A 15,000-nucleotide genomic window follows, 5' to 3' on the forward strand; every position below is an offset into this window, starting at 1 on the left:
TGGAGAGTGAGAGACTGACAAGGAGGGTGTATGTGAGTGAGGTGGAAAGGGGGAGAGGGAGGGGGAGTCCAAGGATAAGATGGAGGGATAGCGTGGAGAGGTAAATGAGAGAGGGGTGTGTGAACTGGGAGCAGGGCAGTGAAATGGCGAGGGACAGGCCGACAAGGAGGCGATTTGTTTGTGGCCACCCCTTACGAGATTACGGCGTCTGGCACTAGATAGATATACAGACCTTGCCATCATATTTTGTGTTACCTAAATCATTCTAATATCACCAAAAACTTTGTAAATTATGTGCAAAACGATATTACCCAGCCATATCCAAAAATAAATCGCTTAGGAAGAGGTGTTAGGGAACTTCCTTAACAGCCGGGAATACGTAAATACACTACACTCCTTTCACACTAACTTGGCCCAGAATTTCTTCCTGGTGTCCCTTATTCCACGTAACTCAGCTCTTTATCCTCTCCATAGCACTTCTTCGTGACTACCACCACCTTCTAGTGTTATGGTTACGACTCAGCACTGAAGATGGAGAGATGGAGATTTTGGCCCCTGTACTACTTATAAATGGAGGCGACTGTACATTGCACCTTAACATCATCTTGTAGGCTACTGAATCCAAAACACCTCAAGTAAATATTAAGTGGATGAAATAAGCGTAAGACCAAGGCAAAAGTGGATGTCGTTACCTTAAGTGGAGCGTGGTGGAGTAGGCGAGTGGAGTGAATGAGAGGGTGAGCCTGATAAAGCCGTGTGGATGGAGGGTGGAGGGTGTGGATGGGGTGGAACAGGCCTCCCCACCCCACCCACTGTCACACCCACACCCCACCCCGTCACCCACACCCTCACAGCTGCAAATGAGGGAGAGTATTAGGAGGGGATTACTGATATAACGTCTCTCTCTCTCTCTCTCTCTCTGCAAAAATGAGATATATTGGTAAGAGATTACTGATATAAATCTCTCTCTCTCTCTCTCTCTCTCTCTCTCTAGATTCCAAACCCCCTTCAGTTCAGTTAATGACCTGGTCTGATATGAGGGTCAATTTAAGGAGCAATTAAGGTCACTCTCCTACCTCATATCTATCTATCTATCTATCTATCTATTGCCAGACGCCTTAATCCCTCATACGGGGTAGCCACAAACAGATCGCCTCCAAGTCACCCTGTCCCCCGCAATTTCACTGCCCTGCACCTCCTATCTAAGACTAAATTTCCTGCAGCCACGATTAAGTATTCTAGTTATGGATTGGAGAGGATGGAGAGTGAGAGACTGACGAGGAGAGTGCATGTGGGTGAGGTGGAGGGGGGGAGAGGGATGGGGAGGCCAAGGATGAGATGAAGGGATGGAGTGGAGAGGTATATGAGAGAGGGGGGTGTAAGTTGGGGGTATGGAGAGTGAAAGACTGACGAGGAGAGTGTGTGTGTGTGAGGTGAAGGGGAGTGGGAGAGGGGAGGCCAAGGATGAGATGGAGGGATGGAGTGGAGAGGTATATGAGAGAGGGGGATGTGAGCTGGAATCAGGGCAGTCAAATCGCGGGGGACAGGGCGACATGGAGGCGATTTGTTTGTGGCCACCTCTAACAGGATTAAGGCGTCTGACAACAGATAGGTAGATAGATACGGATTGGCCCAGTCCTGTCGGATGAAAACTGATTATGTTACTTCACACTTGTTACTACTACTACTTCTGCCTCTACTACTAATACAACTGCTACTACCGCCATCACAACTATTACCAATACAAATACCATGACTACCACTACCTCTTCCACTACCAACACCACCACCACTACTACCACTACTACTGTTACTACTTCCACCACGACCAGCACCACTCCTACTACTACTATTACTACTGCTTCTACTACTACTACTACTACTGCTACTACTACTACTACTACTGCTACTACTACTACTACTACTGCTACTACTACTACAATTACTACTACTACAATTACTACTACTACAATTACTACTACTACAATTACTACTACTACTACTTCACCACGACCAGCACCACCACCAATACTACTACTACTACTACTACTACTACTCGTATTTCCACCACCACCACCAATAGTACTTCTACTACTACTGATAATAATAATAACAATAACAATAATAATAATAATAATAACAATAACAATAATAATAATAATAATAATACTTCTACCATGACGAGCACCACCATCACCACTGCTACTACCACCACCACCACCACCACCACCACTACTACTACTACTACTACTACTAGTACTACTACTTGCCCAGTATTCCATCCAATCGACCAAAGTGCCAACAGATGGAGTTATGTACGTGTATTATGCCAACAGATGGAGTTATGTACGTGTATTATGCCAACAGATGGAGTTATGTACGTGTATTATGCCAACAGATGGAGTTATGTACGTGTATTATGCCAACAGGTGGAGTTATATACGTGTATTACGCCAACAGATGGAGTTATGTACGTGTCTTATGCCAACAGATGGAGTTACGTGTATTATGCCAACAGCTTGAGTTACGTGAATCCTGCCAACAGATGAAATCAGATGGAGTTACTTTACGTGCATCATACCATCTGCTTCAGTACTCTTCTTCCACCTGCTTAGGACTCACCTGCCATGCTCCCCACAGTAGGTCCCTCTGCCCACACACTGGCCCACAGCACACCCCATCCTGCTGCCCACACCCACTAGTCCGTCGCCCATGTCCACCAGCTGAAATAGGGACACGGGGGGCAATAGTAACCAATTCTGGGAGCTGAGTTCAATTTTACCTATTTTGCATTTTCTCTTATCCAGGAATATCTAGGTTAGGTTGGGTCAGGGTTACATGGAGGAGATTTGTTTGTGGACACCCTTTGCGGGATTAAGGCAACTGGCTATGGATAGATAGATGGATAGACGATAGATAGAAAGGTCATGTTTATTTTCCAACTCCTTCCACTAAGATCCTTGGAAACATCTTCAAACGGCCATCAAGACAAAGAAGCAAAAACAAAGAAGGACAAGAGATGATGCAAGACAAAGGCAGGAGGGAGAAGGGAAATAAAAATACAAAGGGTAAGGTCAGGTTAGGTTAATTTGCTAGTCAGTTAGGTCAATTTGCTAGTCAGGTTAATTTGCTAGTCAGGTCAATTTGCTAGTCAGGTCAATTTGCTAGTCAGGTTAATTTGCTAGTCCGGTCAATTTGCTAGTCAGGTTAATTTGCTAGTCAGGTCAATTTGCTAGTCAGGTTAATTTGCTAGTCAGGTTAATTTGCTAGTCAGTTAGGTTAATTTGTTAGACAGGTTAGAAGTTAAATTAGAATTGAATAGAAAAAAAAGGGAAGGGTGATCAGCTACACATCTTGTATAACCTGCGACCCGAGAGAGAGAGAGAGAGAGGGAGAGAGAGAGACAGACAGACAGACGGACGGACGGAGAGAGAGAGAGAGAGAGAGAGAGAGAGAGAGAGAGAGAATACGTTACCCGATTTTAAGGGATTAATATAAAATCCTACTCAGTTTTGAGAGAGAGAGAGAGAGAGAGAGAGAGAGAGAGAGAGAGAGAGAGACGTCACCCGAATTTAAGGGATTAATATAAAATCCTTTTTTTTTTTCTTTGTCTCCTTAAGGATTAACTTGCCAGATTTTTCTTCCACTTCTGATATTTATTAATTTGACTGTGAGGTGTTTGGTAGGTGTATGGATCGTGTGTCCTTTTGAGGCACTGCTTCTCCTCTCTCTCTCTCTCTCTCTCTCTCTCTCTCTCTCTTCCAATATACACTAATCTGTTTGAGGTGTTTGGTAGTTGTATGAATCGTGTGTCCGTTTGGAGCACTGCTTGTCCTCTCTCTCTCTCTCTCTCTCTCTCTCTCTCTCTCTCTCTCTCTCTCTCTCTCTCTCTCTCTCTCTCTCCATTTCAATATACACTAATTTGATTGAGGTGTTTGGTAGGTGAATGGATCGTCTGTCCTTTTGAGGCACTGCTTGTCCTCTCTCTCTCTCTCTCTCTCTCTCTCTCTCTCTCTCTCTCTCTCTCAAGAAATGTGAAAACTTTGGCAATAAGCTGAGTCAAATCGCCTTTCCACCGCATTTCCATAAACTGCATCATGTCTCTAAAATATAATGTTAATAAATGACTTAAGTTATTAGCATTAGTGTGATTACGTTCTCCACAGTTTTCAGAAAGTAGTAATGGTGATATTTTCCTGTATTTTATATATCTCTTTTACTATGCACAGAGACGCTCAGGAGCCTACACGTGGTGGCACTGCGTCTCTTGGGTGGAGCAGCTGCGGCGTCCATCTGGGAAACAAACCTCATATCTCCCTGCAACTCGCCGTGGGAAGGACCCTGGCCCGACCTTCGTGAGCCGCTGACTTTTTTTTTTTTTTAATGCTAGGAAGAAGGAAACAAAGGCCAGGAGTCCGCAAACTGTTCCTTCCAATAGCGGGCTCAGTTCCTACACAGTGTATGTACTGTCCTGAATCTGTAGAACGGCCACACAAGAGCAGTTGCTTACCTGTGGTCGACGGGTCTGCTCAGCCTGAACGACCTGACTTAAACAAACAACAACAATGAATAAAAAAATCCACGAATCACTGATAATATAAGAAATCAAGGTCACGGCTGAATAAACAGAACAGTATAAACCTTGGACATCATTAGGCTACAACCACTTCCCAAAATGTGTTACGCAAGGGGAAGTGATGCAGTAGTGTTCAGCAGCATACCCAGACTGTACTGACACATAAGACTCTACGGAATATATTTATGTGTGTACCGTAACAGGTGCCATGGTCAACTCTGGAACTGTCTCCCTCTGTCTGTATTTCCTGCTTCCTATGATCTCCAGTCTTTCAAACGCAGTGTGTCCAGGCATCTCGAAATGAACGGATCTTGAATTTGGCTCTCTTTTTCTATTGTTTTTTTTTTTCTTGGAAGGGACGGTTTGCGGCTCCTGGCCTTTGGTTCCTTCTTCCTTGCATTTAAAAAAAAAAATGATAATGACAGGCCCTTCAATTAAGCACATTCATGCAGTATTTAATGGCTCCTGAGGAATAACTGATCCATAGAGGTGAGGAAACGTAACTCATGTCATTGAAGAAGTGACTGATATGAAGTGACTGATATGAAGTGACTGATACGAAGTGACTGATACGAAGTGACTGATACGAAGTGACTGATATGAAGTGACTGATATGAAGTGACTGATATGAAGTGACTGATATGAAGTGACTGATATGAAGTGACTGATACGAAGTGACTGACATGAAGTGACTGATATGAAGTGACTGATATGAAGTGACTGACATGAAGTGACTGATATGAAGTGACTGATACGAAGTGACTGATACGAAGTGACTGATATGAAGTGACTGACATGAAGTGACTGATATTAAGTTTTTCCTAATCTGAATGAGTCTTTATAGCAGCAAAATAAATTATAAGTCCTCGGATTGAAGGAAGTATTTTTTTTCTCTCTCTCTTCTGATGCTGCCTACCTCTCCATTTATCCTAAGGTTCCTGAGGCAGCCAGAGAGCGGTGTGGCGGGGAGGACGCGGGTGAGGTGAGAGGGCACGGGGTGAGCCAGGCCCCCCACCTGTAGCGGCCGACAGGGGTTCAGTCCTTGGTAGGCAGCGGGGAGTTGTGTGGTGACCTGGCAGGGGTGAGGGGGCGAGGGAGTTGAGGGGGATGAGGTGGTGGTGGTGGATGGATGGGAGAATTTTGACTCCCACGATCCGCCTGTGCAGTCGTTAACCACAAACTGCAGCACCTGAAAAAGATTACAGATTGAGATGAAAGAGGAAGTGAAAATTCTGAAGTTAAAGAAGAGTGTTTAGGTGGAAGAATTTTGACCCCAGAGAACCATCCACACAGTCAAGAAACACAAACTAAAGCACCTGAAAAAGGATGGTTAATTTGAGGTTGAAACAGGATGATAAATTTGTGGTAAAATAAGGAATGGGTGTTGGGTGGTCTGTGGAGGGTGAGATTTCCCACAAACAACCCACAGAGCTGAAAACTGCACTGCCTAGAAAGATGACATATTAGGCTACAAATAATAGTTGTTGTGAAATGGGGGGGGGGGAACAGAGCGACATGGAGGCGATTTGTTTGTGGCCACCCCTTAAGGGATTAAGACGTCTGGCAATAGATAGTGTGATCAAATATTGTCTCTGAAGGTAAAATACAGGTGTGGGGCTTTGAGGGGGTGGATGGGTTGTGGAATGAAGTGGTGTAGAAGCGTTAGGAGAAACACACTCAGGTGGTTTGATCATGTGGAGAGGAGGAGAGTGAGAGACTGACGAGGAGAGTGTATGTGAGTGAGGTGGAGGGGGGGAGAGGGAGGGGGAGGCCAAGGATGAGATGCAGGGATGGAGTGGAAGGGTATATGAGAGAGGGGAGTGTGAGCTGGGAGCAGGGCAGTGAAATGGCGGGGGACAGGGCGACATGGACGCGATTTGTCTGTGGCCACCCCTTACGGGATTAAGGCGTCTGGCAATAGATAGATAGACAGATATTCGTCAAGAAGAAATTGTATTATAAAGACGACAAAAGTGAGCTTAGAAGAGCAATACGTGGCTGGGTGTTCGTTGCATGGTGGGTGAAGTCTGCCAGGAGCCAACCACACAATCGTAAATCACAAACTGCATTGCCTGTACAGATAGCAGACTTGAGGATTGACAGAGCCACTGGGATGAGATTTAAGAGCATATTTACGATTTACTCCCTCCCGTAACTTTGATTTGTGTCTGAAGGAAGACGAAAGACATGGAAAGACTTAGCATTCTCCATTCTTTGTCGTTCTTATAAAATAACATGATAATTTTCCTATCGCTACGGACGACCACAAGCTTCCAGAAGAGACAGGCGCTCAGACAACAAAAGGTCATATGGTATTTTTTTCTTTATGCAAGGAAGAAGGAACCAAAGGCCAGGAGCCCGCAAAACCGTTCCTTCCAAGAAAAAACAAAAACAATGCAAAAGAGAGCCAAATTCAAGATCCCTTCATTTCGAGATGCCTGGACACGCTGCGTCTGAAAGACTGGAGATCATAGGAAGCAGGAAATACAGACAGAGGAAGACAGTTCCAGAGTTGACCTGTTGCATAAATGAAGGACTGGAGTAAAGGATAGAGAAAATATTGATTATAACCGCATATTCTGAGCTGCTAGGGGAAAAGACAGCTGGGTCAGAATGATGGTGTGAGTAGAGGAGAAATAACAGAAGTATATTGCAGCTACGAACCGAAATGAAGCTAAGCAGTAATACTATAGAGAGTAAAATCCTGTAATGAAAAGACTCAGAGAGCAGGACATATGGAGAGGGTAGAGGTGGGAGGATTAGCATGGAGTGGGAGAGAAATGGGAGGTGGAAGGACAAGGATCAAGGCTAAGGTCGCAGTACAGATGAAGGAATTGTATAAGGTGGGATGTAAAGACGGTGGGTAGGGAGGGGTGAAGAAGGACAAGGTGGAAGGTCAAGGTGGAAGGTCAAGGTGGAAGGTCAAGGCGGAAGGTCAAGGTGGAGGGACAAGGTGGAAGGACAAGGATCAAGGATAAAGTCGCAGTAAAGGTGGAGGAATTGTATAAGGTGGGATGCAATGACTGGGCAGGAGTGGAGAAGGGAGATTGGGAAATGTGAAGCGATGTAACTGGATGAGTGACGACCGTAGAGAAAGAACCACAAATCATACCTAATTAACGCAAGGCTCTAGTCTATCTATCTATCTATATACCTAGGCCGCTCCCCCCAAAGAAAGGGAGGTAGCCGAGACAGGACGACACACTCCTAATTTACTCATCCACACCAACACATTCATTCGCATCTTAGTAACCTCTAGTAAAGGTAATAATAAGATCACCTATTCTACAATGATTAAATTAAATTCGCATTGTTCTGAAATGGATTTTGCTGAACACAACAGCTCGCACTTCAGCCACTTACTGTAATATACTGTGGTGAAGATAGTGAACTCATTGTTGTGCGAGAGAGAGAGAGAGAGAGAGAGACAGAGACAGAGACAGACAGACAGACAGACAGACAGACAGAAATAGGGGGAGAGAGAGAGAGAGAGAGAGACTAGTACCCTCCAAACTCACCTTTCCATCCCAAACCAGGTGTACAGTATGCCAGGTAAGGTCAGCCAGGTATGAAGTACTTAATTGAACAGCAACAGGGCCCGCCTCCCCCTCAAAGATCAGTGTAGCTCGTCCTCCCACCAACCCCACAGCCACCACACTCTTCCTTGCACCAGACTCCATGTGGTCGGGTCCGGAGTAGAGGAGGGTCGCGTCAGGTGAGTCGGTGCGGAAGTCGAAGGTGAGGTGTGTTCGTGGGCCAGGTGGAGGCGGTTCTATCCACGCCCAGGTACCTTCACTTCCGCCTTTTGATCCCCGGAAGTGTCTTGTCAGGACCTTACACCGCGGTCCGCTTGTTCCGTGTGGGCACAAACATCTGCGGAAGTGAGTATACCTGCGGAAGTGGTTATACGGAAGTGATTATACCTGCGGAAGTGACTATACCTGCGGAAGTGATTATCGGAAGTGATTATACCTGCGGACGTGATTATCGGAAGTGATTACACCTGCGGAAGTGATTATACCTGCGGAAGTGATTATACCTGGGGAAGTGATTATACCTACGGAAGTGATTATACATAGGGAAGTGATTATACCTACGGAAGTGATTATACATAGGGAAGTGATTATACCTACGGAAGTGATTATACCTACGGAAGTGATTATACCTACGGAAGTGATTATACCTGCGGAAGTGATTATACCTGCGGAAGTGATTATACCCGCGGAAGTGATTATACGGAAGTGATTATACCTACGGAAGTGATTAAACGGAAGTGATTATACCTGTGGAAGTGATTTTCGGAAGTGATTATACCTGCGGAAGTGATTATTGGAAGTGATTACACCTGCGGAAGTGATTATACCTGCGGAAGTGATTATACCTGCGGAAGTGATTATACCTGCGGAAGTGATTAAGTCTTTTGAACAACTTCCAAGGTAAACAGATTAATTTTATCACAGATCGTATTGTTTTTCATTTTCTCCTTTCCACAGCCAGACGCCTTAAGCATGTAACGGGTGGCCACAAACAAATCGCCTCCATTTCGCCCTGTCCCTTGCACCTTCCAGGGTAAACAGATCTTTAGTATTATCATACGTCGTTTCAGTTTTCATGTTATCCTATGCATAACCAGACGCCTTAAGCCTGTAAGGGATGGCCACAAACAAATCGCCTCCATGTCGCCTTGTCCCCTGCCACTTCGCTGCCTTCCCCCCAACTTACACCTCCCCCCGGTCTCATATACCTCTCAACTCCATCCCTCCATCTCATCCTCGGTCTCCCCCTCCCTCACCCCCCTCCACCTCACCCACATACAGTACACTCTCTTAGTTCCCATCTCCTCAACTTACACCCACACTCTCATATACCTCTCTATCTCCATCTCATGCTCGGTCTACCCCTCTAATCTGAGTGTGGGGAATTTGGTAGGTGCATGAGACAAAGTAAACGTATTCATAGGCAATCTTATGTACAACTCAGCTTAGGAGAGTTTATAATTACGGCCCGTAGAGGGAGGCTAAACTCTCGTGTCTAATAACCTGACGACACTACAAACACAATAATTCTTCCCTTCTGTGTACTAAGATGCAGCACTGTCAATGTCTTGGGGAGTGAGAGACTAACTAGGAGAGTGTATGTGAGGTGGATGGGGAGAAGGAGGGGGAGACCGGGTGAGAGACTAACTAGGAGAGTGAATGTGAGTGAGGCGAAGGGGGGAAAAAGAGGGGGAGACCGGTGAGAGACTAACTAGGAGAGTGTACGTGAGTGAGATGGATGGGGAGAAGGAGGGGGAGACCAAGTGAGAGACTAACTAGGAGAGTGTATGTGAGTGAGGTGGAGGGGGAGAGGAAGGGAGAGACCTAGGATGAGTTGGAGGGATGAAACTGAGAGGGATATGAGAGTGGGGTGTTAGCTGGGGGGAGGGCAGTGAAATGGCTGGGGACAGGGCGACATGGAGGCGATTTGTTTGTGGCCACCCTTTATGGGATTAACGCGTCTGAATATAAACAAATAGATTTTTTGGAGGAGATTTTTTCATTTCAGATGCATTATTTTTCAGAGAACCGTTCGTGGAAAAGTTAAAATAAGGGGGGGGGAATCTATCTATCTATCTATTGCCCGACACCCTAATCCCGCAAAAGGTGGCCGCAGACAAAACGCCTCCGAGTCGCTCTGTCACCCACCACTTGACTGCCCTCCTCCCAACTCACTCCCTCTTCCCTCATATACCTCTCAACTCCATTCCTTCACCTCATCCTCGGTCTACCCCTCCCTCTCCCTCCCTCCAATTCTCCTACATACACCCTCTTAGTCAATCTTCCATTCTCCGTTCTCTCCACTAAGGTAACATATTAAATTGCTCCAACAGACGACTTTACTGAACCTAAGACTTATCCTTACCATTGAGGGGTTAAATAAAAGCTGTAACTTATCCCTTCAGTTCCAAAATGCACTGGAAAAGGCCCCTTCGCGTGGTGGCACTGGCGTAACTAGACTGTCCTCCTGCCAGGTTATGCAAACGCTTTTTAACTCCTTTCCTTATCTGCTCAAAGTGACATGGTGGACTGTAGGAGAGGAACACTTTCTGCTTGTCGTTTACTGGGATTATAACTACTACTATTACTACTACACTGTTACTACTACTGCTACTACTACTACTACTACTATTACTGCTGCTGCTGGTGCTGCTATTACTACTACTACTACTACTACTGCTACTACTACTACTACTACTACTACTACTACTACTACTACTACTACTACTGCTACTACTACTACTACTACTACTGCTACTACTACTACTACTACTGCTACTGCTGCTACTACTACTACTACTACTACTACTAATAATAATAATAATAATAATAATAATAATAATAATGTTACCACTACTGCTATTACTACTACTACTACTACTACTAATAATAATAATAATAATAATGTTACCACTACTGCTATTACTACTACTACTACCACTACTACTACCACTACTACTACTACTGCTACTACTACTACTACTACTATTTTTTTTTGCCCAGCACTGAATAAAACTGTCTATATAAAACAATGAAGTAATGAGTTGTCAATGGATTATACAGAGGTTAAGGTAGCTGATGCTCTCTCTCTCTCTCTCTCTCTCTCTCTCTCTCTCTCCACTAACCTTGGCCCCGAGTGGGTGTGGAGGCATCGACCCCCGTTGAGACAGGTGTGTGGGGTGCAGGTGTGTGTGTGTGGCTCCACCTTCCTCTTCTCACTCCACCCACACCCACCACACCCACCACGCCAGCCCACCACCGCCACACCGCCCGCGTCCACCACACTGTACCCCTCTTCAACGCCGCCACCTTCCCCACACGCCCCCACGCCCACGCCACCCAGCTCAACGCCCAACGCGGCTCCTAGCTAGTGGGCAGAGAACAGTGTAGAGTATATGTGCTAATTCCCTTCATATTATCCGTCAGTCTATCTACCTATCTATCTCTCAATGAATATTCAGACACACACACACACAGATACACAGATAGACAAATAGATACAAAATAGAGATAGACAGACCGACAGATAGACAGATAGATAGATAGACAGATATCCAATGAGCGTTGAGGTATGCACGCCAGGAGAATTAGAGGAAAGGTATCGCTTATAAAGACTCCAATATTCTTACAAGTGACTGGCTAATATTACACTGACTCTATTTCATATTTAGATCAAGTCAGTCTCTTATCCCTAACACCTCTCTCTCTCTCTCTCTCTCTCTCTCTCTCTCTCTCTCTCTCTCTCTCTCTCTCTCTCTCTCTCTCTCTCTCTCTCTCATAACATACTATATGAGTGAGAATAATCCAAAGTCTGAGAAGCATACCAAGCCTCCCTTATCTCTCTCTCTCTCTCTCTCTCTCTCTCTCTCTCTCTCTCTCTCTCTCTCAGCATTATTCGTCATCACCTCCTTACCTTCACTTCTTTTTCTACATCCGTCTTCGTTTCTCTCTCTCTCTCTCTCTCTCTCTCTCTCTCTCTCTCTCTCTCTCTCTCTCTCTCTCTCTCTCTCAGTGTCATTCATCACCTCCTTACGTTCCCTTCTTTTTCTACTTCCGTCTCTCTCTCTCTCTCTCTCTCTCTCTCTCTCTCTCTCTCTCTCACCTGGTGAGCGTGATGCAGCAAGGTGTGGTACAGGTGCAGGGGAGCCTCCGAAGTCAACCACACCCTCGTACTGACCACCTTACGTAATTCTTTTCCTTCTGTCCTTTCCACTGAGAGCAGCCTCGCCTTTGTCATTGCTCCTACTTCTGATAATAGCCTCTCTAGTACGGAGCCCTGTGGGAGAGGAGGGGAAGACTGAGGATGAGGTTGAGGGATCACACACACACACACACACACACACACACACACACACACACACGCATGAATGAGAGAAGATTTGAACTGGACTATATTAGAAAACAAAAGTACACACACACACACACACACACACACACACACACACATATGAACGATGGACTGTGTGTGTGTGTGTGTGTGTGTGTGTGTGTGTGGACTATATTAGAAAAACAAAAATACTGAAGCAAAACTACTGATGGAAGGATGAGGAGAGAGAGACCGAGAATGCGGTAAAGGGACACACGGGAAAAACTGCAGCAGATACCTGAAAGCGAAAGCGGGGAGATGAAGAGGCAAAGTGTGTGTACCAAAGTCGACAGCGTGACGGGACTTAGCGTCACGTTAGCGTCACACATTTCCCTACCTCCCCTTCCCCCTTCTAGGCCCGTATTCTCTCCCTAACACCCCTTCCTTAGCGATTTATTTTTGAGTATGGCTGGTTAATATCCCTTGGTACGTTATTTGAGTATGGCGATATTGGAAGGATTTATGTAACACAGAAGAGGACAGTAAGGTGTAATAAGCACAATAAATCGCTTAGGAAAAGGTGTTAGAGAGCTTTATGCAGAGTATGGCGAAATTGGAAGGATTTATGTAACACAGAAGAGGACAGTAAGGTGTAATAAGCAAAATAAATCGCTTAGGAAAAGGTGTTAGGGAGCTTTATGCAGAGTATGGCGATATTGGAAGGATTTATGTAACACAGAAGAGGACAGTAAGGTGTAATAAGCAAAATAAATCGCTTAGGAAAAGGTGTTAGGGAGCTTTATGCAGAGTATGGCGATATTGGAAGGATTTATGTAACACAGAAGAGGACAGTAAGGTGTAATAAGCACAATAAATCGCTTAGGAAAAGGTGTTAGGGAGCTTTATGCAGAGTATGGCGATATTGGAAGGATTTATGTAACACAGAAGAGGACAGTAAGGTGTAAAAAGCACAATAAATCGCTTAGGAAAAGGTGTTAGGGAGCTTTATGCAGAGTATGGCGATATTGGAAGGATTTATGTAACACAGAAGAGGACAGTAAGGTGTAAAAAGCACAATAAATCGCTTAGGAGAAGATGTTAGGGGGCTTCCTTAACCTTCATCTTTTTCCCTATTTTCCCTACCCTCTCCCTATCCCTATTTTACCTACCCTCTCCCTATCCCTATTTTCCCTACCCTCTCCCTCTCCCTATTTTACCTACCCTCTTCCTATTTTCCTCTTCTTCATCTTTTATATATACAGATGATGAGTATACACTAGATAATTCACTCCCTAGGCCGAACACTCCTCCGCACATCTGATGGCGCCACACACTTTTGCACGTCACCAATTCTGCGCTGATACCCACCGTCCAGACTGAATGCATACTTGCGATATCTCATTTAGGAGCAGTGTAATGTTTTTTTCGTGTAGGGGGGGAGGGGGTGAAGATATTTCGGTATGTCTTACGCAAAATTGTTTAAGATTTTTGTCAAGAAGTTTCCGTCTATCTATCTATTGCCGGACGCCTTAATCCCGTAAGGGGTGGCCACAAACAAATCGCCTCCATGTCGCCCTGCCCCCTGCCATTTCTCTGCCCTGCTCCCAGCTCACACACCCCTCTCTCATATACCTCTCCACTCCATCCCTCCATCTCATCCTTGGCCTCTCCCTCCCTCTCCTCCCTCCACCTCAATTACACACACACTCCTCGTCAGTCTCTCACTTTCCATCCTCTCCACATGGCCAAACCACCTCAATGTGCTTCAAGAAATATTAATCCTCAAATTATTCCCTTTCTTAACTTTGGTCCCGCGTTCTTTTGGTCAGCAGTCCACTTCCTTACCACTAGGCCACCCTCCCCTTACCTGGTGGTGGTGGTGCAGGACGTGTGTGGGATGGGCCAGGAGTGTGACGGGGATGGCTGGCGTCACATCACTCACACTCACCCCCCGCACCTCTACCGTCACCCGAGCCGTCACCTCGCCCCCCTGCCGCCCGTCACGCACCGAGAAACACAATTCCAGCCTGTCGAGAAGAACTGGTCTGTATGATAGCAAAGATAGGATTAAGTTAGGTTATATAAGTTAGGAAGCGTTAGGAGAAACACACTGAGGTGGTTTGGCCATGTGGAGAGGATGGAGAGTGAGAGACTGACGAGGAGAGTGTATGTGAGTGAGATGGAGGGGGGGAGAGGGAGGGGGAGGCCAAGGATGAGATGGAGGGTTGGAATGGAGAGGTATATGAGAGAGGGGTGTGTGAGCTGGGACCAGGGCAGTGAAATGGCGGGAGACAGAGCGACATGGAGGCGATTTGTTTGTGGTCACTTCTTACAGGATTAAGGCGTCTGGCAATAGATGATAAATAGATAATATTGAGGTGGGTTAGGTCTAAGTTAGGTTAGATTAGGTCAGGCTACGTCAAATGAGGATGGGATGGGATGGGTTGGGTTAGGTTAGGTTAGGCTGGGTCAGGGTGGATTGGCTCAGGGTGTGTTAGGTAGCGTTAGGTTATATCTTTAGGCTGGGGACGTTGGATCAGGTTAAGTTAGGTTGAATTAGAGTAGGTGAGGTTATGAGAGAC

General features: G+C 45.6%; 1 protein-coding gene across 1 annotated transcript in view; it reads right to left on the bottom strand.

The window, feature by feature from the left end:
* The window catches only part of LOC145391157 (putative neural-cadherin 2), a 93,100-nt gene that overhangs the window by 36,870 nt on the left and 41,230 nt on the right, over nt 1–15,000 (bottom strand). Inside the window, exons 18-26 of the mRNA XM_080265836.1 lie at nt 14,286–14,463; nt 12,215–12,388; nt 11,369–11,479; nt 11,238–11,296; nt 8,095–8,449; nt 5,493–5,648; nt 2,623–2,723; nt 845–854; nt 693–805 (exon numbers count right to left, since the gene is read on the bottom strand). Coding sequence (XP_080121962.1) covers nt 693–805; nt 845–854; nt 2,623–2,723; nt 5,493–5,648; nt 8,095–8,449; nt 11,238–11,296; nt 11,369–11,479; nt 12,215–12,388; nt 14,286–14,463 — 1,257 coding nt within the window. The remainder of the gene's footprint in view (nt 1–692; nt 806–844; nt 855–2,622; nt 2,724–5,492; nt 5,649–8,094; nt 8,450–11,237; nt 11,297–11,368; nt 11,480–12,214; nt 12,389–14,285; nt 14,464–15,000) is intronic.

The sequence above is a fragment of the Coenobita brevimanus genome, chromosome 17 (assembly GCF_032717465.1).
Source record: "Coenobita brevimanus isolate Jiangsu-jjx chromosome 17, ASM3271746v2, whole genome shotgun sequence".
Taxonomy (NCBI): domain Eukaryota; kingdom Metazoa; phylum Arthropoda; class Malacostraca; order Decapoda; family Coenobitidae; genus Coenobita; species Coenobita brevimanus.